This window comes from Fistularia commersonii, chromosome 4, assembly GCF_037954325.1.
Source record: "Fistularia commersonii isolate RoL2024-O1a breed Wild chromosome 4, RoL_Fcom_v1.0, whole genome shotgun sequence".
Lineage (NCBI taxonomy): Eukaryota > Metazoa > Chordata > Actinopteri > Syngnathiformes > Fistulariidae > Fistularia > Fistularia commersonii.
Window position 1 is genome coordinate 2,409,244 of NC_141287.1, and position 25,746 is coordinate 2,434,989.

Consider the following 25,746-nt stretch of genomic DNA (forward strand, 5'->3'; position numbering starts at 1 on the left):
AAACGCCTTTGCTGGTGAACTGCTGAACTTTGGTCCACAGAAACTGATGAAGATTGCTAATAAAACCAAATAAAACCAGAGGACGGATGCAGTGAAAAAGATACATGATGTGGAAAAGAAGACACAGGGAAAGATGAAAAACATTGGATTAAGTCGGGCTAAACTCTGCCTCCCCCTTGTAGGAACTTGAGCAATGTGTAGAGGCACGCAGTTACAACCGGTGAAGTCCAGTTACTTCCTTCTGACAACTCATTTACTGCACACAAAAGCAAATAATTCCCCAAATATTGCAATATTTACTCTAGTAAATAGCATTGGGAGGCCTGTTAATATGATCTCAGAAAACATACATTACCATTTTGTACAAGTACTGGCAATCAGGAGGAGATGAATAAACCAACAGGAAGACGAGAGGGATGCAAAAATTGAAAAAGAAAGAGCAGTGTGTATTCGCCATTCTTAAATGTTCTTGCACGTTTTCCGAGGGGGGTGTTTGCTGCTCTTTGGCATTAGTCTACTGTGGGGGGGCGAAGGGGGGTAGTTGGACCTTGAGACAAAACTTCTGTTGTACCTCTGTGTTAACTCCAGCAAAAAGGCAGCTAATGCCTGCTAAGCATGACTGGCAGGAGGGGGTGAACTCCCCCAAAAAATCTTCTGCATATGCACACACATCGCCAACACCCCCTAACCCTTTTTCCCTATCGCACAAAGAAGCCCTCAGCCTCATTCTTGTGGTGTCGGCTTGTACTTTCAAGTTGCTCCAAAAGCCAAATCACTGGTTTTCGAAATGGAAACGATGCCAAGTGGATGCTGACTCTCTGAAGTAGCCGCTACAAAGCTGTGGACTTGTAGCTGAAAAGGCTGGGGACCCTGGCAAGACCTGTTTATCCAAGAAAAAAAATGACATCCCCTGACTTTACAAACTGATGGCATGTGAAAAATCATTATGCTTTCTAGATACATCTTGATACTATGGAAAGTTATGAGTTGAGCAATTTATATAGTTAGATTAACCCTCATATTATGTTAAGGGTCAATTTGACCCATTGGGTCAATGGGTGAAATGGGTCAAATTGACCCTTAACATAATAAGAGGGTTAAGAACCTTTTATAACCTCTTGCAACCTCAAACTACACACATCGCCGTTAAACTTCACTCATCACACCTTATCTTTTGTTTTACTCAACTTCAATATAGTGCCAAAAAAAAAAAATCAATATTTTATTTTATCTAACATTCAGTGCTTTTGACAACTCTTTTCCACCCGGTCGTGGTAACATCAACCAACAACATAGTGACACGCTCAAAGACAAACCTAATTTTAAAAATACTTTTAGCTTGTCAATATATAGAGAGAATTAGGTCCAACTATCAATATACAGTTCTGCCAAATCAGCCAGATGAATGTAGAGAGAAACATATTTTTCAGTGTCCTTTCCCAAGGGCTCCCTACATACCTGTAAAGAAACAACTTCATTGATACATCAGTGCAGAAGGCCGGACTCTAGGGCCTCTCAGGATGTCTGAAGCATACCAATATCATCTTGCACCAGATATAATCTGCCAAAAAGGAACAAAGAGACCTACATGTGATTTTCTGAGATCTTGCCAATGCTTTTGGGTCAGTCCCTCACGAAATCTTATGGATGACCTTCAAATATTTTGATGTACTAACCCACATCGCATATTTGGTCAAGAGCTTCTTTCAGGATCTCCATTTCTGTATAACAATTGAAAACATCACCACTTGCATAGCAGCATCTGGAATTCATCATCATGGCAGGCTACACAATTTCCACTCTGGCTTTTGCCTTGGCAGTGGAGGTTACTATACAGGCATGTTGTTGGGTGGCGGGAGGTGAGTGGACCAAGAGTGGCCTGTGTCTTCAGCCAATGAGAGCCTACACGGATGATATGACCATCGTCACAACAACAAAACCATGCTCCGGCCCCTTCTTCAGAAACTCCAGCGGCCAAGAACGGAGTTCATCGTTAAAGGCTAACTAACAGACGAGCTGTACTACATCAGCCAATACCAACAGTCCTAGAGAACCCCATCAAGAGCCTTTGGTTGATGGTATAATGCGACCTAGAAGACACCCAGAAACTTCAGCAACTCCGACAGGACTTGGGTAATGGTCTAAAGCAAATCAACAACACTGCACTGCCAGGCAAACTGAAGCTCTGGTGTTACCAGTTTGGCCTGCTACCCAGACTCTTGTCCATGACCATTGACCATGTACAAGATCTCGCTTAGCCATGCCAACTGACTGGAAAGGCGAGTACACACTCATGAAGAAATGGTTTGGACTTCCCAAATGCGTCAGCGGTGTAGGACTTTACAACAAAGGAGCCCTGTCACTGCCAATTTTTAGTCTGGTTAAAGATATCAAGTGTGGCAAGATGAGGCTGGACATGTCCCTCACTGACTCCCAGGACCCTATGGTAAGAGGTGCCACTCTTACCCTAGCAAAAGGGAAGAGGTGGACCCCTGCCACAGTGGTGCGACAGGCCATATCAGCTCTTCGTGACCTAGTGGGCCACGTCCAACATGGAAGAGGAGGCTTTGGCCTTGGAGTTTTAACACCTCTCTTGCAGAGGGCATTTACAGATGAGTGTCGTACCATGGTGGCAGCAGAGGTGCATCAACAAGAAGAATCAGTCAGATGCACAAGCCAAACAGGGCCGGTTGGTGAGGTGGGAGGGGGTTGAGAGGAAAAAACTCACATGGAGCGAGCTCTGGAGCGTGGAATCTAATCATATGAGTTTCATCCTCTGAGCATCATGTGATGTGCTGCCCACTCCCAAAAAATCTGTAGCTGTGGCTGCACCTTATGCTCTATTTCCCTGTACTCCTATTTGTTCTCTTCAGTCCCTTCAGTGTCCAACTTCTTCTTTGCAAACCACTTTCTCTGTATTGCTCCTGCACTTGTCATGCCACCACCAAGTCTCCTTATCTACTTTCCTTCTAGACCACACACACCATTTATTCTCTTACCTGTCACCCTGATAACACTAGCTGTTGTTGTCCAATCATCTGGAAGCTCACCCTGACCACCCAGAGCCTTTCTCAACTCCTCCCTAAAAACCATACAACACTCCTCCCTTTTCAGCTTCCACCACTTTGTCCTCTGCTCTGCCTTTGTCCTCTTGATCTTCCTTGTCACCAGAGTCATCCTACAAACCACCATCCTATGCTGTTTGGCTACACTCTCACCATTTAGTAACTGATTAATTATGTCTGATAAATGCCATAATACATGGCAAAGTGATGAAAATCCACTCTGAAAAATGAAAAAGATATTTTCATTTTTCATTTCAAATTTTGGACCTTTGGAAAGCAGATTTGTTTCTCTAACCTTGACAGTGAACACTGCTGTTACTTGAATCACAAAAATGAACTTGGAGGGCACTGTGGCTCTGTGGAGGGCACACTCCGACTGCAAATGAAAGGGTGCCAAGAGAGGAGCTGTGGTATTGTATGAGGAAGTCTGGAGTGGCAGAGAAGTATGTTAAACTGGTGCAGGACATGTATGCTAGCTGTGAGACACTGGTACAGTTTGCTGTAGGGGTAGAAGTTCAAGGTGGAGTTGAGACTCCATCAGGGATCAGCTCTGAGCCTCTTCTTGTTCGCAATGGTGATGGACAGGCAGACAGATGAGGTTAGACAGGAATTTCGATGGCAGTGATGTTTGCAGATGACATTGTGATCTGTAATGAGAGCACCTCACAAGTGGAGGAAAATCTAGAGGTGGAGGTATGCTCTGGAAAGGAGAGGAATGAAAGTTAGTCGCAGCAAGACAGAATATATGTGTGTGAATGAGAGGAACTCGGGTGGAACGGTGAGGCTACAGGAAGTGGAGGATTTCAGGTACTTGGGTTCAACAGTCCAGAGCAACGGAGAGTGTGGAAAAGAGGTGACGGATCCAAGCAGGTTGGGATGGGTGGAGAAAAGTGTCAGGGGTACTATGTGATAGAAGAATATCGGCCAGAATAAAAGGAAAGGTGTACAAGACAGTTATGAGACCAGCGATGATGTTTGGACTAGAAACTGTGACAATGACGAAAAGACAGGAGGCGGAAGTAGAGGTTGCAGAGATGAAGATGTTGAGGTTCTCTTTGGGAGTGACCAGGATGGAGAGGATCAAGAATGAGTCCATCAGAGGAACAGCACATGTTCGATGTTTTGGAGAGAAGGTCAGAGAAGCCAGACTAAGATGGTTCGCTCATGTACAGAGGAGGGATAGTGAATATATTGGTAGACGGATTCTGGAATTGGAGCTGCCAGGCAGGAGGTCTCGAGGAAGACCAAAGAGAAGATTTAAGGACGTAGTGAGAGAAGATATGAAGGTAGTTTGTGTGTGAGGGGAGGATACAGAGAATAGGATTAAATGGAGAAAGTTGATTTGCTGTTGCGACCCCTGAAGGGAAAAGCCGAAAGAAGAAGAACTGCAGCTCATTTTTAATGCATGTCAGGAAAAATCATCACAGTGGTGTCAATGGTGTTGCTATTTTGTGTTGCTTTTCGTTTGCTTTATGAACTTAAAAGAAACCAAATTAACTTTAGAGACAGTGAACACTATGAAGCCTTTTTTGCTACGCTAAAAAAAGGACAAAAACAAACAAAAAAAAAAAACATAATAATGCTGCCATCTAGAGGTTAGTAATCAAAATACTTCAAGAAAGCAGAATATTGGACTAAAGATATTGTTCAAGTTTTTTTTTTTTTTATCGATTCTGATGTATCATGGTGAGAAAATTTGGTGAATATTTCATGTGTAAACACACAGGCAGGCATGTACGCATGCTTTTGTGATAACAAAACTATAATAAAAAATTAGCTCTCCTGCAAGAAAGAGAGAAAGCTCAGGAATATAGTTTCAAGAAGTGGATGATATAAACTCAGAGGAATCCTTATTACTCACCCAACACCCACAGGTGTTTATTTCCTGTTTTCAACCAAGGTTCCGGACTTTGTTTTATAAACCACGATTGTCCCCTCAACTTGTGCTTATTTTAAACCAAACCCTGATTAAGCTGAGCAATTTTTTTTTTGTGTTTGAAGTTTTTTTTGTCACTTGAACTTTGTGTTCCCAGTTCAAAGTATCTTTATTGTTCTTAGGTGAAAACTGTTTTTTTCCAGCCAGGTAAAACACCAAATCATAATAAGTGTGCAAAAACACAGATGGACATCGTGGACAAAGAGATTTCTGGGATTTTGCCAGAGAACAGTGCAGCATTATGAAAACAATACTTTTACATAAATATAAAAAAATTAAAATTGAATAAAATAAATTTATTGTACTACAATATGCCATGCGGTAGTATATGAAAAAAAACACACACACCAATCAAAGGTATCCAAAATATTGACGGCTCTGGATCAGGCAAGAATTTTTTTTTTGTTTGTTTTTTCTTAATTCTTTTTAATTTCAAAACAGTGTAATGTTAGTCAAGCAAATTGGTAAACTGCAACTGTTTCCAAATGTGCCCTGGTTTATGATCAAATGTATTTCTAATAAGCAGGGTTAGTGGCTGAGTTAATTTAACCTGCTCCGTGACTTTCCACAGCACACACACACACACACACACACACACACACACACACACATTGGTTGCTTCACTGTGAAGCAGCTTTGTTCAGCATTTCTCTTTGACCTGCTTGGAGTGAATGTCTGTAAATATACCTTGTTTAAACAACCAATTGTATGTGAGCTTTGTGTGTGTGTCTTTGTGTGTTTGTGTGTTTCAGAACAATTATCACAGTAACATATAAGTTATGATTTGTCTTTTCAAATAGAAAATGAACTGTATATTACACACATGTAAGAGTGCCATAAATATAAATTGCTATTTAAGCCCATTGAATAATAATAGAAAATAGCAGAAACACTGTCTTTTCCCCCCAAAAAATCTTCTTCCCAATCTTAATCTTAATTTTTTAAAGTAAAAAATAAAATAAAAAACAGCTTACCTATACATTTCTAAGTTGTTTGGGTAGAAACTTCAATAAAGACCAAAAGAGTTCACACAAAATTATAAATAACAAATTAAGCAGATTATTAGGACCTTAAACTTTGTCTGCTTTGCATTTAAATTATTGTCTTCCCTGCCCTTTATCTTGTACCATCGCCCAAAAATTATTATAGTTACACCAAATCCTCCTAGCATTTCCCTCCGCAGGTCATTATAGCTTTTTTTTATCGTCCTCCTTACCAGAATCATTTTACATTTAAAAGTTCAAAGAGTGACACGACAAGCAGAACAAAAAGAAACAAGCAGATCCTTTATTAGTAAAGAGTACCAAACTTTTGGGGTTTGGTGGACTAAGGAGAGGCAGCCTGTACAGATGCGCTGCTTCGGACAGCAACAGAAGCCACCAGCGTCTAGTTTCTCTATGGACAAAGATCAGCATCAACATCAGTATCACAGCATCATCTAGTACTGAAACACAGGTTAAGCCAAAATGGAGCGAGGAACAACTGACTAGATTATCAACAAGTCTGTGGGAAGATTTACCCTTTGGTCATCAGTTAAATTGCTTGTCATGTTTATTAATTTATCTGTTTTCTCATTGCATCATAGACATGTCGCTGTATTTTTATACACACACACACACAGACATATATATATATGTATATATATATATATACATATATATATGTGTACACATGAAGATGATGTTTGTTAATTGGGGTTTTGCTTTAAAGCCAGTCTTTATAGAAATTAGAGAAAAAACAAAGCAATGTTTATTTGCAGGTAAAACTGGCACATTCAACATTTAAATGTGAATTTGTAGGACATTCTCATAGTTTTGGGATGTCTTCATGGCATAATGTATGATTGCACATGCACATATGCACTCATACTTAAAAGCAATTTATATATCGAAAACATGTTAAGTCCAAGTCTTCTTTCTGTAAGTGATCTTAATTTGATTATCTCTTTAGCCCTTAAGAAAAAAAAAAAGGAACAGAAAATGATGGAATTCTTCAGATTGTTGACTATGAAATTTGAAGCAATATTAAATAAAAATGTCTTTCATTGCCAGGAAATTATTGTCGTTTCCATGATTATTTTTTTAGTCCCCTTTGCCTCTGTGTTGGGATGCAGTCCTTGTAATAGTCGGTCTTAATTTACTATGTTGTCTGCATTGCGCTACATTGGCATAGTACTATACCTGCATCTAAAAAGTTAAAATATATTGTTCAATCAGCATGGACACTGGAAAGTATTAAATTAGCATTTGTACAAGTGCAACAAAATTAATTTAGATGACTTTTTATTGTTTTTTTTTTTTCAAATGCTTAATTTCTCTTTTTTTCTTTATCAATTGTATTACATCTGAAGCAGTAAGGTTGGTGAAATAATGATACTGTTTATTTGTGTGTCATAATTAAAAAAAAAAAACAGCGATTTCTGCTGTGCAACAACAAAAGATTTTCATCACCTGACTGAATTGTCAGAGCACAAGTTTTGTGAAAAAAATTAACATTGGCTAGTTAGTGCTTGTTGGAAGGCTGTAATGCTTAGCTTATCTAGCTCAATACTGCTTAGACATGATATCTTTAAATGAATAAGTGTACAAAGGCAATTTCAGTTCAGCTATGTGTTGTTTTTATTAATAAAATCTCCTAAGACTACTTCAAGAAAAAAAAAAAAAAAAATCAATAAACATGAAGAGACTGGTTGAATCACACCAAACGGCATGGAAATTATTTTTATCAATGATTTTAGCAAACAGTGGAATTTCAAGAACGGCATTGTTGATTGGGCCCAGGACGATTAAAACGGATTTGACAAGTTAAACAATCCTGATTTCTATCATTAGGTATTTTCAAATGTTGACCAAAATTAAAGAGTCATAATAAAGAAGTATTTTATTGATTTGGTACCTAAACCAGATTAGGGAGGCAGATGTCTAAAGAGTTCTTCCTCTATGGACCATTAACCAATGCATTAGTCATGGGTTCACCTCCATAAACATTCATGTTAAAGCATTGCTATAATGTTAGCTACATTTGCTTAGCCAGATGATGTAACCGTGGATTTGTTTGCGTGGGCATCCGTCTCAGTTGTCCTCTTTCAAGATCTGTAGTAATAGCATTGAACCTTCTCCTGTGGTTTACATAACATTTGCAAAAGCTTGCATTCAGGATGGCTGTCTATTTATAGCTTTGGCCCAAAATCAGGGTCCAATCTGGATATGGTGAAAATCACTCAAGGCTAAAATTGGTAATGTCGGACATGGTACTCGTCCAGCAATGAGCGATGATTAAAAGTCCCTGACAGGAAGAAAATGTTGATTATTAACAGTCTAGATCAGCACCAAGTGGTACCTCAATATGGCTGCTGGTTACCTTGTTTAACTCTGCCTCCACACAGCTGGGAGCTCATATTCACTGAAATCAACATCACTGCCCGCATGAAAGTAAATGCTTTCCGAGGGGGTTTTGACACCAAATGCTTATTGAGGCTAAGGAATGCAAAATGGTCAGCGGGGAGTGTCGTGAAAGGAAAAGCAGACAGCAGAACACATTCTACAATAAATTACATTCATCAGTTAAAGCACAAACAGGAAACCGTCTGCCGTTATATAAGTGAGCAGCCATGTGAGCCATTTTACAAGCCAGATGAGTAAGATCTAAATCCCATGACTGAGAATTTCCACAGTGGCTGGTGGACACAAATGTTAACAAAAAACATTCCAGTGTGAAGAGCATTGCTTACATTAACACCAAATTCCATTGGTGTTTAAGTAACAGAGAGATCTCTAACCTGATTTCTAAACCATCCCTGGAGATTTTTACATGCAGGATTTCCCTGATTCTGCTTTTTTTTTTTTTTTTTTTGTAAACTACCTAAGCAAGATTCGAAGTATCTGTAAACATTTAGATGATGCCTGACCCAAAAAAAAAAAAAAAAAAAAAAAAGTAAAAATGTTGTCCTTTTGAAAAGGCATCAGTCATCTTGGTGTCTCCTCTTCGATCACAACAAATGTGAAAATCTCCTTTGTGAAAGAGTGTGTGTCCATTCTTTCCAGATACTTCCACTTGAACCTTCAGAAGAGTTAGATTGTGCTCCTCCTGTCTAACTCTGTATCACTTCATAGACCTCAGCTTTGGTGAAAACAGCAAGGGTGGTTTCAGGTCAGCCATGTTCTTCTGACACAAAGCACTTCATTTCCATTCTTCATGTCCATTGTTACACTCAAATAAATACAATTCAATACAAAAAAAAAACAACACAGCAAGCTTCAATGCTTTGGCAACCAATGAAAACAAACCGATCTTCAGTGACTCACTAATGACGGCTGTGTTAAGACACCCTTGTTTTCGATATCAGAGGCCGAACAGAAAGCAGGACTAATTTGGGTGAAACACACTTCCGTACCCAAATCTTGTCCTGTAACTACCCATCAATACATCATTATGACAGAATATCACATTATTGAAATCGAGTGAATGTGTGATGTAGAAGTAACCCCACATTAATAATCGTACTGCATTGTTTTTCCTAATAGCTGTATTTCATACTAACACTACTTAGTCATATTGTGTTGTGAAACACATAGTCATCTTAAACAATTTTAAAAACACAACATTCTATCCTATATACTGTAACAACCTACAGTATTGGTGACGGCAGAACAAACTGATCTTTTTGTCTCTTTTCTCCCTTACATGGCCGATAAATTAATCCCACAATATCCAAATATATATTCGTAAACACTATGAGTTTTGCGTTAACATGTTTTGTATTTATTATTAAATATCTCCTGGTTATTCAACTGTTATTGACAAATAACACATAAATATTTGAAACTGATATTTTGGAAAAGTTTCCCCCCCATGATTCCGTTATTCAGGCATTGTGTTTTGCACTTATTTTAAATGGGAAAAAAAAAAAAAATCACATTGACGTAAATGTTATATTTCAGCAATCAGCAACAGACACATGACCTTATGGGATTTGGTCTAATGGTCAATGTAATACAGCATATGGCGTTCCGATTTGTCGTGCTAAATCAAGTGTTATTGTGTACTGGTGGTTAAAGTTTACTTATCACAATCGTATCACATCTTTTGCGCATCTTTAAATCTGCAAGGGAGGCAAAAACATATTTAGGGCCTCATCTAAGGCAAGATATTGCTCAGATTTCTAATGATTTACTGCCCTCTAGGGGTCCTAAATTAAGTTTTATTGTGCTCGGGTCAAATTCTCCTGCTGAGTGCTGGTAGTTCTGCCAGAAAAATTTGTGTTTGTTTTTTATAATGAAATGTATGCGTAAATATCAAAGTTAAATATAAATCCAGAATCAAAACATGTTTTCAGTTTGCCTGGAATAATAAGAAACTACAACATATTGTAAAGTAAACATTTTTTCATTTCATAATTTGGGAGTTTGGGGGTTCTTTAAAAAGTCTAATTTTGCCCGGTCAGAACTTTGCATTTTGTATATTTGAATATTGCGGGGACTGTCGAAGGATAAAAATGTGTCCAAATTTTGAATTAATTGAATCGTTGTTTTCATGAAATAAATGTATTTGCTTATTTTTGTGCTTAGTTTAAGCTGAGACACAACTTAATAGGTCACTGCCACTGGTCTAATTTGTTCCCACTTTTGGGGAGGCATTTTCCCATTAATGCTTTTGATTAATTCCTGCACTTTTATTCTTTCTCCAAGACTAGTTTTAAAAGTGTAAAATATGTTCGTAAGAACATATCGCCTGCTCTTTGGCCACTGCGGTCTCACTTAAAAAAATAACTCACGTAAAACATTAAAAGCCTGATGGAGGTTTCTTATATCCAATTTATTTTTATAACTTTGGACTCTAAAGAACAGAACAGATGAGATGTCCGGCAACATGTTTTCTACTCTTACGTTTGGACACGAAGTTAAGAGATTTGTGGTTGCAGCAAGATGACAAGTATCACATCCGGTTTCTAAATCCCTTTTCTTAATCATGCAATACTAAATACATAAAAAGGAAATGCTTAAATTTGTGTCGTTCCCGCTTTTGCGGTAGCTCGAGGCTTCACAGTGAATTGCCCATACTGTTGCTCACCAGCACTTTGATATTTGTGACAGGCCGAACATCATGCAGCTGCCTCCTGCGCTCAATGAACATGGCTAGTCGTGTTGTGTCCAGAGGAATCTTGGAGTATTCTCCACTGTGCATCCCCACCCAGGGGTGCTGCAGACAGGACGTAGCACTTGGCCTCTTCCTGGGCTCCTGCTGGAGGAGCGACGTCACAAAATCTCTGGCCGCCTGGCTGACACCACTGAAATATTCATCCGGGAAGCAGAAGTCCAGGCGACAGATGTTGACGCACGTCTCCTCCGGAGATTCGTCGAGAAACGGCGACACTCCGCTGAGCATTACGTAAGCGAGCACGCCGACACTCCACATGTCAGTTGCCATGGAGACTGGTGTGGCGCAAATGAGCTCGGGAGCGGCAAACTCCGGGTTTCCCAACAACAGGTGGACATAGTGACGATGCGCAGGCAGCTGGACAGCATCCCCGAGGTCGATCAGCTTAATGCACGGTGTAGGAGAATGGAGATCCACCATGACGTTCTCAGGCTGGAGAGGAGAAAATTATTCTTGTAGTTTTTAATTTGTAGTTTTTAATTTGATCTAATTCTTACATGTTTCGAGTTTTATCTACTGCTTCCGTACTGTCTTTAATTTATCTACTGTTTTTTTAATTTGTACTGCCAATTGTACTTGTTTCTAGTTCTATCCATCCACTTGTACTTTTAATTTGATCTCATTTTTTTACTTGTTTCGAGTTTTATCTACTGCTTCCGTACTGTCTTTAATTTATCTACTGTTTTTTTAATTTGTACTGCCAATTGTACTTGTTTCTAGTTCTATCCATCCCCTTGTACTTTTAATTTGATCTCATTTTTTTACTTGTTTCGAGTTTTATCTACTGCTTCCGTACTGTCTTTAATTTATCTACTGTTTTTTTAATTTGTACTGCCAATTGTACTTGTTTTTAGTTCTATCCATCCCCTTGTACTTTTAATTTGATCTCATTTTTTTACTTGTTTCGAGTTTTATCTACTGCTTCCGTACTGTCTTTAATTTATCTACTGTTTTTTTAATTTGTACTGCCGATTGTACTTGTTTCTAGTTCTATCCATCCCCTTGTACTTTTAATTTGATCTCATTTTTTTACTTGTTTCGAGTTTTATCTACTGCTTCCGTACTGTCTTTAATTTATCTACTGTTTTTTTAATTTGTACTGCCAATTGTACTTGTTTCTAGTTCTATCCATCCACTTGTACTTTTAATTTGATCTCATTTTTTTACTTGTTTCGAGTTTTATCTACTGCTTCCGTACTGTCTTTAATTTATCTACTGTTTTTTTAATTTGTACTGCCAATTGTACTTGTTTCTAGTTCTATCCATCCACTTGTACTTTTAATTTGATCTCATTTTTTTACTTGTTTCGAGTTTTATCTACTGCTTCCGTACTGTCTTTAATTTATCTACTGTTTTTTTAATTTGTACTGCCAATTGTACTTGTTTTTAGTTCTATCCATCCCCTTGTACTTTTAATTTGATCTCATTTTTTTACTTGTTTTGAGTTTTATCTACTGCTTCCGTACTGTCTTTAATTTAATCACATTTGCACCTGTTTTTAGTTTATCTACTGTTTTTTTTTAATTTGTACTGCCAATTGTACTTGTTTTTAGTTCTATCCATCCCCTTGTACTTTTAATTTGATCTCATTTTTTTACTTGTTTCGAGTTTTATCTACTGCTTCCGTACCTGTTTTTAATTCAATCTCATTTTCACCTGTTTTAGTTTATCTCCTGTTTTTTATTTTGATCTCATTTTATTGTTGTGCTGTGCTCTGCTTTGTTTGTAAACTTGTCGACCCTGAAAATGAGGGAGACCTCAGTGGTCTTACAAGTATAAATAAAGGTTATTATTATTATTATTATTATTATTTTTCAGAGCAACTGAAAAAAAAAAAAAAAAAAAAAACAGACCCCAAACCAGAACCTGGTCCCGTAACAATCGCTAAGTCGTGTTTGATATTTAAAATTCGTATCATGATCATTAATTCATACCTTCAGGTCCAGATGTGCAACTCTGCAGGCGTGCAGGTGCTTCAACGCCTCCAATATCTGCGATATGAAGAACGCTACCTTCTCCTCCATCAGTTCGTCATGGGCCGCCAGGTAGTCGAGTAGTCTTCCATCATCCATCCTGATACACACACATAGGAAATATTTCATTAAATAGCTCATTATAAGTGGAATACAGATGACCGGCTCAGTTCTATAACAGATTTTAAAAAAAAAAACATCAAGAAAATCAGAAAAAGTGGATTTTACAGCTGCAAAACAGCAAAAAAATGACAATCAGAGACGAGAGATTAAGTGTCTAGACTCATGGTGTGCATGTGTTTTTTTTTTTTTATGTATATTTTATAATGTTTGCCTTACAGCTCCAGGATCAGCATTAGAGATGAAGAGGATTCATATGTTTCCAGGAGTTTCACCAGCTGATTGTTCTGCACTTGTTGGAGGATATCAGCTTCATGAGCCACCTGCTCCTTCCTCTGCATCTTTTTACTCACAAATTTCACTGCAACCTGGCAAGAAGACAGACATGCTATCAGAAATACTGAAAATGTAAATACCAAAAATTACATTTCTGTAAAAAGCATGTTTAAAGTTGTTGCAATACTGCTCTCTCTCTAAAAGCGATGTGAAGCAACACATTGCAGCAAACCCAAAAATATTTGAAATGACTCGATCGGGTATATCGTGTGTATGAGATCCATGTTTTTTTAATTGTTACAGAAATTGGCAGTTCAATAAATAGACAGTAAAAATATTAAGAATGATTACCTCCTTCTTTGTGACCTTGTTGAGACATTTTCTCACCACAGAAAAACGTCCCCTGATGAAAAAAACAAAACAATTAAGTCCCATCCCTTCAGCGCGGATCGCTAATCTATTTGATTGAGAAAGGTATTGATTGACGGAAAATGATGTACCGTCCAATCTCACAGATCTCAGTGAAGGCAGACTCGAAATTTTCTTTCCACTGTACTCCTGTTCCATCACTCCCAGCGTCTGGGCAAAAACAGAGCAAAACGGTAGCGGATTATTCCCTCCCTTGTTTGGTCGAAATACTGTAGTTTATGTGTTATAAGATTGCAGGCAATTGTATTCATACTGTGTGTGTGTGTGTGTGTGTTTGTGCATGTGTATTCCTGTGTTGACTTACTGCTGCTGGGTAGTGTAACCATATCAGATGGCTCCGATGGCGGTCCGACACCCCAACGATTACAGGCCCGCACTCTGAACTGATAGTGACCACAGGGAATTAGAGTGTCAATCTGGAGACACTCTTCCTTGCTGCTGGCCACTTGTTGCCATAACAACGAGTCTTGGGGCGTCAAGGGGGTGATGAAGGGAGGAAAAGCGTTAAAACGTGTGTGTTGAAGTCAGTGGCTTCTATTGATTGTTAAAGCGGTCAAAGCGTGCACACCCTCCTGTCTGTACTCTATGGCGTAGCTGCTGACGGCTGAGTGAGCAGACGAAGCTGGAGGCGGCCAGTGGACCATCACCGTTGTGCTGTTGGTCTCCTGGGCTACAGGCCTCCCTGGGGCTGCGGGGATCCCTGAGGGGTTGCACAAATATGCTTCAGCAAACAGCTCCTTCTCTGTGAAGGTTAACGAATATGGACCGCCACGTGATAGAAAACGATGCCTTCGTTTCAACTAAATCCTTCATCTTCCTAGGAATAGGGCTTTTTTGTTACGCATTTTACATTACATTACATTTGGCAGACGCTTTTATCCAAAGCGACTTACAATAGAGGACATAGAGACTGCAAATACACTTGCAAATACACAATGCAATTTGGACTTAAAGTACAAAAACTACAATGCCTTCATTTCAACTTAATCGTTCATCTTCCTAAAAATAAGCCTTTTTTTGTTACACATTTGGACTTAAAGTACAAAAACTACGATGCCTTCATTTCAACTAAATCCTTCATCTTCCTAAGAATAGGGCTTTTTTTGTTACACATTTGGACTTAAAGTACAAAAACTACGATGCCTTCATTTCATTACATTACATTACATTACATTACATTTGGCAGACGCTTTTATCCAAAGCAACTTACAATAGAGGACATAAGCACTGCAAATAACACTTGCATTTCATTTCAACTAAATCCTTCATCTTCCTAAGAATAGGGCTTTTTTTTGTTACGCATTTGGACTTAAAGTACAAAACTTATTCATTGTTTGAATGAGGTAAATCATGTCAAGCATTAAATGCAGAATGGGATTATAATTAGTCCCAACATCCACCACACAAGCCTCAGTATTAACAACACAACACTTTAAAACCATTGCAGTGATCTATCTATCTATCTATCTATCTATCTATCTATCTATCTATCTACATTACATTACATTACATTGCATTTGGCAGACGCTTTTATCCAAAGCGACTTACAATAGAGACAATTGATCTATCCATATATATATGAAGATCATTTTTTTAAAACTTATTGCAACTAATACCACTAGAAGGCACTACATGTCAGGAAAACAAGTCAAAGTCAAGTAGAAAGAATATAAAAATGTCACGTCCTTGAATCTGGACTAACTTATCTCTCCACTTAGGAAAGTGCATCACCTTGCACTTTAATGGAGGCAGAGGAAGAGGCAGAGCCATGGTCGTTAATGGCAACGCAGGTGTAAATACCAGTATCCTGTGGCATTAGATTGCAAATCTTCAATAGAATGTCACCGGTATCCCTAAAGTCAGAAAGGAGAGGTGATCAACTGTGTTCCTGTGGGAAACGACAGTAAACTACGCTTTAAACAACTGAGATAAGTGAGCAGTTTTACCTTATTTCAATGGTAAAGCGGCTATTGCTCGTCACCGTGTTCTGGTCGGGACCTTTCAGGATTACAGAGGGTTTGGGACGACCACAAACTTTGCAGCATAGAACCACTGTCTCGCCAAACGCACACACGATGTCTGACAGAGCTACCAAGAACTCTGGTGCAACTGCAAGGAAATGCACCACAAACTCCAATTAATATCCCCAGTTTGTATTTGCAAGCTTTCAATACTCCACTATCATTGTCACATAATCTTAATGGGTTCCCTCGAATGAAGACAAATTGACCCAATGGGTCAAATTGACCCTTAACGTAATATGAGAGTTAAATTATATGAGTTTCAGAAAATGCGGGGATCGTAAAAAAGAAATGAAATGAAAAATATTCACTCAACCATGTTAAAACTTAATGTTCCAAGTCTTAACAATTAACTATTACAAATCTAAGGATATCTTTTTTTTTCAGTCCAACAAACTCCCAATTCAACATACCAGGAACTTTAAGCTGACAATTCACTCCCTGTATTCTTTTATACATAGTTAATTTTGCAAAGTAAACTGATTAACCTCGGTCAATAGATGTGCGCCATGCACCATGATGTAATGCGACCTTTAGTTTTGGTATTTACTATAGACCTCTCTTGAAAATCTTTTATTAACCAGTTAGCCATTATCCGTGGGAACATCTAGATGGAACAGTGTATCTAGATGTGAACTTATTCAGAGAGCTGCCTTCCATCCATTTCTAGATCAGTCTCAAAGGCAGGACTGTAGAAAACCCTTGGTTATTTCTTACCTTCCTGGATGAAGTTTGGGTTGAGCAGCTGGAAAACAGATGTTAGAAGTTATGCTCACGACAGCACATGACTGGATGTAATACTAAAGTAAAAGCAGAGCATTCATTTCAATTGTAATTCATCATTTTCTTTCATTGGTTTTGAACTGATGTAACTGGCTACTGGAACAACTCCAGTCCTCTTTTGCAATCCTAAAAAGAATTTTTTTCTTTTGGATTTTGATGGCTGCATGTACCTCCATGCCTGTCTTTGGGTCGAGGTCATCATCACAGTCTGATTCGTCGGAAGTGTGAACGTCCTGGTGCAGAATTGGGGTGTGAGATGAGAAATGTGGAAAGTTGGAAGAGAGCAAAAAAAAAAAAAAATAGATGGGGACATAAGTTGAGGGGTGAGGAGAAGCAAAAAAACAGAGGGTAACGAGTAAAATAAAGTGGAAAGCAATTAATTGTCATGTTGATGTATAAAAGAAGCAGGTATGGAGAAAAGGAACAGTGGAATGAGGAGGTTATTAGAAACCTTCTATTCTTCCAGTCCTATTATAGTCAACATGAGGCGTTTCTGCCCCCAATACTCACCTTTGGTGTATTCATGAAATTATGAACACTGCAGATAGTGAAACACTTTTTCCACTGAGATAACATTTTTTTTTTTTTAGCTGGTCTAGTTCACACTATCAAACCTCCTGTATGTGATTCAAGGAGATGTGATCTCTTAGGACAGGACTGGGCAAACTTTTTGGCTCAGGGGCCACATTGACGTTTAAAATTTAACAGACGGGCCAGATCAGCCCACATATATATATATAAAAAAAAAAAAAATGCATTTGTGAACATAAAACCAACATTTGCTTGCATTTCATGCACAAACCTTTGTTTTTCCCTTGTAGCTTCACATCCAGCTCATTCATGTGTGTCAGTAAGTCCGAAGTTAAGGCTAAATCACAAAGCCAATCTGCGTCATTCAGCTCAGGAAAAATCTCAAGTGTTCTCCCAAAATGTAAATAATCCCCTGTTTGAGCTCCCACATTCATGATCCGAACATTAAATCATTCACGTCTTGTGTGAATTCTGCACCAATCTTTGGCGGGCCGGATTAAAAAGAGCAATGGGCCGGATTTGGCCCGCGGGCCGTAGTTTGTCCACCCCTGTCTTAGAAAGACCTCCTATAAAGTTGTTGGAACTTCCATGTATTCAAGGCTTTTAAATCAAGGATTTCTGTCCACATAATTCAAAAATGCCTCAGCCTTTCTATCTCGACAACTCATCTCTGTCTTTTTCAGAATACTTGCTGATGTTGGGTGTTAAACAAAATCACTGCTTAAAACTAGAACACAATTTGTCATTTGGTTGTGTGAGGTTTGTCAAAACCACTAGTCTAAGATTCAAGTGTGTGCACAAGTGATGTTTCCCACAAAAAAGCTAATTTCCATGTTAGTACACAACAGAAAATACCTTCAAAGGATATATAAGTTTTAAGATAAAATATAAAATAAAAAATCTACCTCTATCCATGTATCCATGCACAGTGAAAGAAAAAAAATCCAACAATACAAAACAGAAAAAGTTTATTTCAAAAACAGCATTCAAGGGTTTGGGGTTAAAATAGTTAAAATAGATTCATGAAAATAATAAATAAATCACGTTTTCAGTGGTTCTCAACCATCAACTAGGATGTATTCGTAGCTTTGTTTTCATATTTATATTTTTCATCATCCTTTTTAAAAATTTAGTAGATAATACCTGGGCCAAGTGCAGTCCAAGCCTCATCCCAAAATGTTCAGTTGAAAATGATTTCATTTTTGTGGGCACTATTGGACGGCTATTGGACCATTAAAAAATTCATAGGGCCATTAAACTCAATCAATTCCTTTTTGTTTGTCATTTTCATAAATCCATATATAATAGGTTTCCCGAATGCTACCGGCAGCCTGTCAGTCACTCACATCAACTGTCTAACTTCTTGCCTAACCCAGGTTGAGAACCACTGCTGAGCACATCAAAAGTACTGTTTTTGTATGCACACACACATGCGCGCACACGGGTTTAGAACAAAACAAAGTGGGGCGAGGAGAGGCAGGTGACGTTTGACCACACACATCACCGGAATTTCCCGCCGGCCTGCTTTACTCACTTTGCCCTTCGCCCCAGTAACGGGGGACGTGAGCGTGGCAGAGGGCGTAGTTTCTTTAGTCTTACGGAGGAGGCCATTCTCCTGCCCTCTGACCCCTACTGTAGAGACCTCCTTGGCTTCAGTGTGCTTCCTGGCACGGAGTGTGTTCCACGACAGAGACTTCCTGTGCAGTACGGGAATGACACACATCAACTGAGCTATCAAGAGAGGACCATCAGAGGTTCTGGCTGCAAAGGCAACATCTCAGTCAAAGTCCTAATGCATCCAAATTTTATGTATACTTGAATCTCTCAGGCAAGATAAAGTGAATAATCTGCCATATATACATATATATATATATATGTACTGAATTTTCAGTGAAGTGATGTTTCTTCATTGTCAATATTTAAAATTTTGCTATCCAAACTATTTTTAGAGTCTGTCTCCCTTAACCGCAAGCAACAAATGATTTAGCCAATATTATGTAACAAAACTGTTGTCTTATCTGCTTATTTTACTACCACTGGACATAAAGCTAAATTTCATTTCTATCTGTCAGTTATAACTATCATTTATATTTTATATGAACGTTTTACATTTGTTTAACAAATAAACAAGTTAAATTATACCTCGTAGTCACATAAAACAAAAAAAAAAACAAAGCTACTGAAATTGTAGCTTTGCATAAATTATATATTTACATATGTAGCTTTACAAAAACACACACACACACACACACACACACACACACACATATATATATATATATATATATATTGCTAATAATCCCTTAGACCTTTGAGAACGTTGATATTTAATGATACTTTCATCTAAATAATGATGGGAAAATATTGAATTGGCATTTTACTACCACAGCTAAGATTCAACTGTTCGCTTTATTTCATGAAAATATTATTTAATCATAAAAAAAGGACATTTTTTTCCTCCGTATAGTTAAAAATGATTAGTAATGATCTATACCAACTGTACAACTAGCTTCTTCATATTCAATGCCTGACCTGGGTTTCAAACTATCAGCTGGGCAGTTTATTCTAATCAATAAAAGGAAATGTCATCTCCAGAACCTGTTACAGGTTTACAGGACGATGAGATACCATAAAAACACATTGGGTGTCACTTATTGTCTATTTCTTCTGCAATCCTTGACTTCAGTGTGATTTAGGTGTTCGTTGTGTCTTGTCATTTTTTTCGTGTGCATCAAGATTTATCACAAAGTTGCCTGAAACAGCAGCCAGACCCTCGAGTCCAGCAGTTCAGAGGAAGGACAGAGCGGCAGAGACACGGGAGCTTTATTGACACAGATGTATAGTTTGGGTTGGAAGAAATGGGAACACATAACTGAAGAGGACACCTGTGACAGGCCAGAAACAAGAAATCACACTTGCCATCGAAACTTGTGCTTCTAGAGAAGGGAAGAAAATGATGACAAGAATCGAAAGTGAAAAAATATAGGGAGTCCTCGGGGAAAATGTGAGCAGGTAGCACTCTATAAAATATACTATGCAAAGCACAAAGCTAATGCAGAGTTTTTGCAGTTGCAACAATTTTAAAGATTTACTATTTTTTTAAATGTTGTCATTTTTTAATCCCTTTCCTCTGCATTTAACCCATCATGGATGAACCACTAGCAGTAAAAGAATCGACCGAGAATCGAACCAGGAGTGTTCGGCCGCCCCGGAACTAATATTAGTTAAGATATGCAGCAAAGGTTTAATTGGTGTTTTTCCAATTTTGTTTTACTTATTAAATCTTCTAACATTAAACTGGAATTTTTTTTTTACTTAAAAAAAATCCACCATGTTTGACTGCTGAACAACATTTTCAGACACTCTATCAAAATGTTGTACTTCTTCTCTATATTATAGAGGATCTTAATTACTTTAAAATAAAAACGAGATCAGTGAGGCTTCTTACATTTAGCACTTTTAAGTAGCTTCCTTTCTTTTTGAAAAAACACCACACAATGGACAAGAAAATAACAAACAAAACATTTGTGGAGTTCCAAACAGTAAATGTTAGTACAAACTTAAAATAATTAAAAGAAAAGTTCACTACAACATAACAACGCAAAAGTTACAAAAAGCTGAAACACACAGGGGGAAAGTGCAGAGATCTTCAGGCGATACTAACTGTTCTATTTTATGTTTACCCATATCATTCACAATAAAAAGTTAGTCGGACTGCCTTTTATGTTTCCCGTTGTAGTTTATTTACAAATATTAAAAACTACAAACTGTCAATCACCTTCAATGTAGAACAAAACAACCTCAGATTTATGTTGCTTTGCTAGCTCATGCTCAAGTCCAAAAAGGTTTATTTTACATATTTAAAATACATTTAAAAACCTTATTAGACTACCAACAGTACAATGCTGATCATTGCCATTAAATGAAACATATTGCACAGCCTGACTTCATATCTTTTTATTTTAAATAGTGCAAAAGGGATTTTCTTTTTTGAAAAAGGAATGTTCTAGAGCGCCAGTCGAAAGAAAACAAAAATCTTGGCACTGTGAAGTGCTGACATAATTAAAAAAAAATATATATATATATCAACATTAAGGAGGAGAAAAGATCCAACTTTGTCCATAAAATAAAAATAATAATTAACAAGGCAGAAATCAATAACAACAGCAAGAGGGACAAACAAATCTCTATTGATTGCCACAGACAACATAATCAATTTTCTCCACAGCGGAGAACAGAGCTGAGTTCACCTGAATGCGTCAGCTGCATTTTTTTTTCCTTTCCATCGACAGTGAAAGAAAAAAAAACCAAAACAAAAACAACAACGAAAAAAAAAAGAACAAAGCAGAAAAAACAGGTGTTAGAAACTGAAATAAGTCCGGTTTTCGCTCCACGTGAGTGACAGTGGTTCTTAGCTACAGCTTACAAGATAACTCATCCAGTCTACTTCTGAGGGTTCACCTCCAAGTGCGTATCTGCACCTAAAAAAATGTGTGTGTGTATTCTCGTTACGGTTGCAAGCTCGGTGTCCATTTTCATGTCGATGCCAACGATCTGTCACAATAACATTGGCTCAACGGGAGGCATCACTGAAGCAACGTACTTGGACAGCAAGAGATGAGTTCTGCTCTGTACCTTTCACCTCTGAGGAGCAACCAGGATGGATTAAATAGTGAAATCATCCTGGGAGGTCCAAAAGGGGTTGTAAAGGAGTATAAGGGGTGTGTGGGGGGGGGACGAAGCATGGGATTAAAATAAAAATAAAAGAAAAAAAAATCAGACCGAACAGAAGAAAATGAGTTGACAGTGCTTTTTTTTTAAATGGTCTCCTCTCATCCAGTCCCAGCGATCTGGGGAAACCACTCGAGATGTGCGTCTGTCTGCGGGCAAAGGAGTGCTGGGTGGTTGGGACTTACTTGATGTTGTTGGCATCAGCCCCCGCCGCCGCCGCCGCCGCCGCCGCCGTGAAGGAGGAAGTAGACGAAGAGTCTTTTATGGGCTTTGACAGAGGGCCCAAAATGTGTCCTGGCACCCAGCCCTCGGCAGCGGGTGACTGGCTATTGGCGGGCCGGTAAACAAGATACATATTCTGTTGATTGGTGGCCAAGATTTGGACGACCTCTCCCTGACTGACGCAGATTTCGTTCTCTTTGAGCGCGGAGTAATCCTGAGTGACTATCATGGTTGAGGAGACTCCGTTACATCCACCTTCACTCCCCTGAGGATGAGAGGACAGGAAAAGCCGGCGACAAGAAACAAGGAGAAAAAAATAAGGGTGTTAGTGGATGGTGGGTGGGGGAAACAAGGATGGAGAGTGGAAATACAAAAGGAGGAAGAGAGGAAAAGAACAATGAGGGACAAGGTGAGGGTTTTTTCTATGTGGGCTGAGCAAGTTGGATGCGATGGACTCCAACCTGACGGGACGGGGGAGTTAGGACCAAGAAACAGGAGGAAGAACAAATACAAAGTGTAAGCCATCTTTTCTAAGTTTAAAAGACCTGAAAAGTGATTGTAAAATTCAGTCAGGCGTTTATCGCGGAGGCAAATATCCATAATTTGACGAAAATGCCCTCTCAATAATAACGAAACACTTTCAAATCTTGAACAAAGAGAAGGATGTCATAACGCGAGACACTGATTCGAACTGTACCTCAGTAAATAAGGGAGTGAAATAAAGATTTACAAACAACTAGAACTCCATAAGCCCGTAAATGAGTAAAATCACAGACTCCACTGTGCAGGATATTTCTTACTCTAGCTTCGGTCTCTCACATTGTGTGTCCACAAAGGAAAAAAGATGCATCCAGTGCTCACATTGTTTTCAGTTTTCAGCTGAATGTGTAAAGTGATACTATATCGTGCAACTGGCATCTCACAGTATTTGCCATAAAACATTTAGATCAATGGCTTTTTTCAGCCTGCATCATTGCATCTGGAGGTGCAGCAACACCTAACTGGCACAATGTAAAAACAACGAACCATATAGTTTTTGGTGATAGAAATATTCTCTGTTATTAAAAAACACATCTTTATCATAAACCCAGGCTGATATGCAAGCTTATTGAAAGTCAATCCTGGCTGGCTACCTATGAATCGAATCTTGCGGAGCCTTTCGCTAAGAATACCCTCCTTTTACAAATGAGCATTTATTTTCAAACTCCTTACTAAAGCAAAAACAAAACAAAAAAAAATTCACAAAAATTGGGTTGAAGTAGTTTTAGTCCATGGCAGGTTGGCAAGTACAAAGTGCTGCTCAGCCTCCTGCAGACAGTAAAAGGTGTTTGGTTGAATTAGGCCATAAAGAGTGGCTCGACATACCCACACTGCACTTGCAGTAGCCCACATTTTGCCCTTGGCTTTTAGCTATAGATTAACACATTTCCAGTGGATGAAAACTTAAAGAAGACATACTTAATGGCCTAGTTCACAAACGCTCTGCTGCAGTGTAAACTCTCATGCCGCATACTGTATAGCACACGCATACATCCCTATTATTAGCTCCTTCCTATGCTGGGTTTCTCACATAGTTTAACAGCTTGAGTTAAGCGGTAACTCTTAATCACCTTGATATTATACATTTAAAATACATTGAAATTCACAGATTGCAAAAGGCAAACAGAAAAATCAAGACAAGATATTAAGGAGGCAACTGACAATATACCTGGTTTTACGAATCAGTGCAAATCGAAAAATTTCACCTCAGACACTGAAGTCATCCTTTACAAAACCTACTTTCCAACTATGGAAACAAAAAAAACATTCATTTAGATGCGGTTGTCTGACCGTCAAACTTTAGAGCAACTCACCCTTGTATCAAAGTATGACGAACCACCATTGGAGGTAGACATTGTCATCTGGTTCCTGCTTCTCTCCGACTCTTTCTCACCAAGTCCTACCGCTGAGGAGGGTCTGCTGTGAGACGACATGAAACTGGATCGGTTGCCGGAGGACGATCGGTTTCTGGTTAGGGAAGAGGTGGTTCCCCCTCTGCTTCTCTCCCTCTGGTATTCTATAGGCGACTGGAGAGCTACATTCATCCGTAGAGCACAAAACCAAATACATAAAGAGCATGACTATCTACTTTTGATTTTAATATTATATTAGAAATATCAAACATAAAAATGTAGTATTAATGGTCAACATTGACTCCCAGTCTCAGTAATTAGTTTCACTATGTTTTCTCGCTAGAAGAAAAATACGATTGCATTTATTTGAAATAATTTAGACTTTGGACAATATTGGCATAACCCAATTTCTCTTAAAAGCCCCAGATATCAGCAACATTACACAAGAAAAAATGCATTTGCATTCTACAGGAAACCTGTAAATCTGACATACTGATATGATATATTGGATATTAGGCTTTGTCTCACTGGTCTGAATCTGTGGTCCTGTTGTTAATGAGAAATTTTGTCATAAACTTGTCTTGGGCTTACTCTCACCTGATAGGAAATTGCTTTGAGCATCCAAAACTTCTTGGATGTGACGGACCCAGATCTGTTTGATATCGACGTTGGCCGCCTGGAGGGTGAAACGCTCGGAGGAGCCGCGGCACGACAAGACGAACTTACAAGGGTCATTGTCCACACTTTCTTCCAGGCCCAGGTTAGAAACCTAAAAGTACGAGTATCTTTATCGTTATGAGAATTACGGACATTTTTGTTGTCAATATAATGTTTTGAACCACTATCCTGTGTTCAGGATTGAGCATTTGTCATTCTTTCTTCAATTCTATCATTAGTGTTAAAAAACTCCATCCTCCGGTTACCTTGATGCTCTTCTTGAACTGGTATCCTGGCGTAGATGATCCTTTCCTGAGCAGCTCACTGAAGATGACGATCTGCTCGAAGAGGAATACTCGCCGCTCTTTAGAGCGCGACAAGACGCCGGCATCTTGCTCGGTCACAAAGAAAGTCTCCTGCTGCAGCAGTTTGCCCTGACTGGTCAGTTTACCCTACAGGGTAGCAAAAAAGGATGTAAAATCTTGAATTTCTCTGTGCCCCTCCATGACTTAACTCCTTCTGAAAAGCATTGTGGGTAAATGGCTAAAAAAGTCAAAATCCGCTGTATTGTAAATTTCTCCACATGTGCAAGACATACAGAGGAATCGAGAAGATATTTCTTACTATCACTCAGAGACATGAAATTAACAAATTAATAATGAAGTGCACACAGATACAATTTACCGTACCTCATATCCCTGTAACCGGCCCAAATTCATCATGTCGTTGCAAAGTTTAGGAACCTGAGACATCAAATCCACAGCTTTCTGTAAGTGATAGAGAAAAAAAAACAAAAGTTGTTGATGCAGCCATTTCGTGAGCATGTAGATGCCGTGACACATTTATCAAGATACGTTACTTTTTACCTCAATCTCGTCACAGTCCATTCCTGCCTTAGAGCTGTACTTCAAGAAATCCTGAGGACATATACGACTACAGCATTAACTGTCAACA

General features: G+C 38.6%; 1 protein-coding gene across 2 annotated transcripts in view; it reads right to left on the reverse strand.

Moving 5' to 3' along the window:
• Positions 1-6,267: 6,267 nt before the first annotated feature.
• Positions 6,268-25,746, reverse strand: part of kalrna (kalirin RhoGEF kinase a) — a 164,129-nt gene continuing 144,650 nt past the window's right edge. For both annotated transcript variants that reach the window (XM_086144702.1, XM_086144701.1), the window contains 18 exons: positions 25,659-25,709; positions 25,482-25,559; positions 25,059-25,244; positions 24,733-24,904; positions 24,097-24,317; positions 22,207-22,508; positions 18,825-18,987; positions 16,930-16,992; positions 16,694-16,721; positions 15,902-16,064; positions 15,687-15,808; positions 14,524-14,655; positions 14,260-14,421; positions 14,027-14,105; positions 13,878-13,929; positions 13,470-13,618; positions 13,092-13,230; positions 6,268-11,589 (listed from right to left, as the gene is read on the reverse strand). In XM_086144702.1, the coding sequence (XP_086000828.1) occupies positions 11,041-11,589; positions 13,092-13,230; positions 13,470-13,618; positions 13,878-13,929; positions 14,027-14,105; positions 14,260-14,421; positions 14,524-14,655; positions 15,687-15,808; positions 15,902-16,064; positions 16,694-16,721; positions 16,930-16,992; positions 18,825-18,987; positions 22,207-22,508; positions 24,097-24,317; positions 24,733-24,904; positions 25,059-25,244; positions 25,482-25,559; positions 25,659-25,709 (2,811 nt within the window). In that variant the 3' untranslated portion in view covers positions 6,268-11,040. The remainder of the gene's footprint in view (positions 11,590-13,091; positions 13,231-13,469; positions 13,619-13,877; positions 13,930-14,026; positions 14,106-14,259; positions 14,422-14,523; positions 14,656-15,686; positions 15,809-15,901; positions 16,065-16,693; positions 16,722-16,929; positions 16,993-18,824; positions 18,988-22,206; positions 22,509-24,096; positions 24,318-24,732; positions 24,905-25,058; positions 25,245-25,481; positions 25,560-25,658; positions 25,710-25,746) is intronic.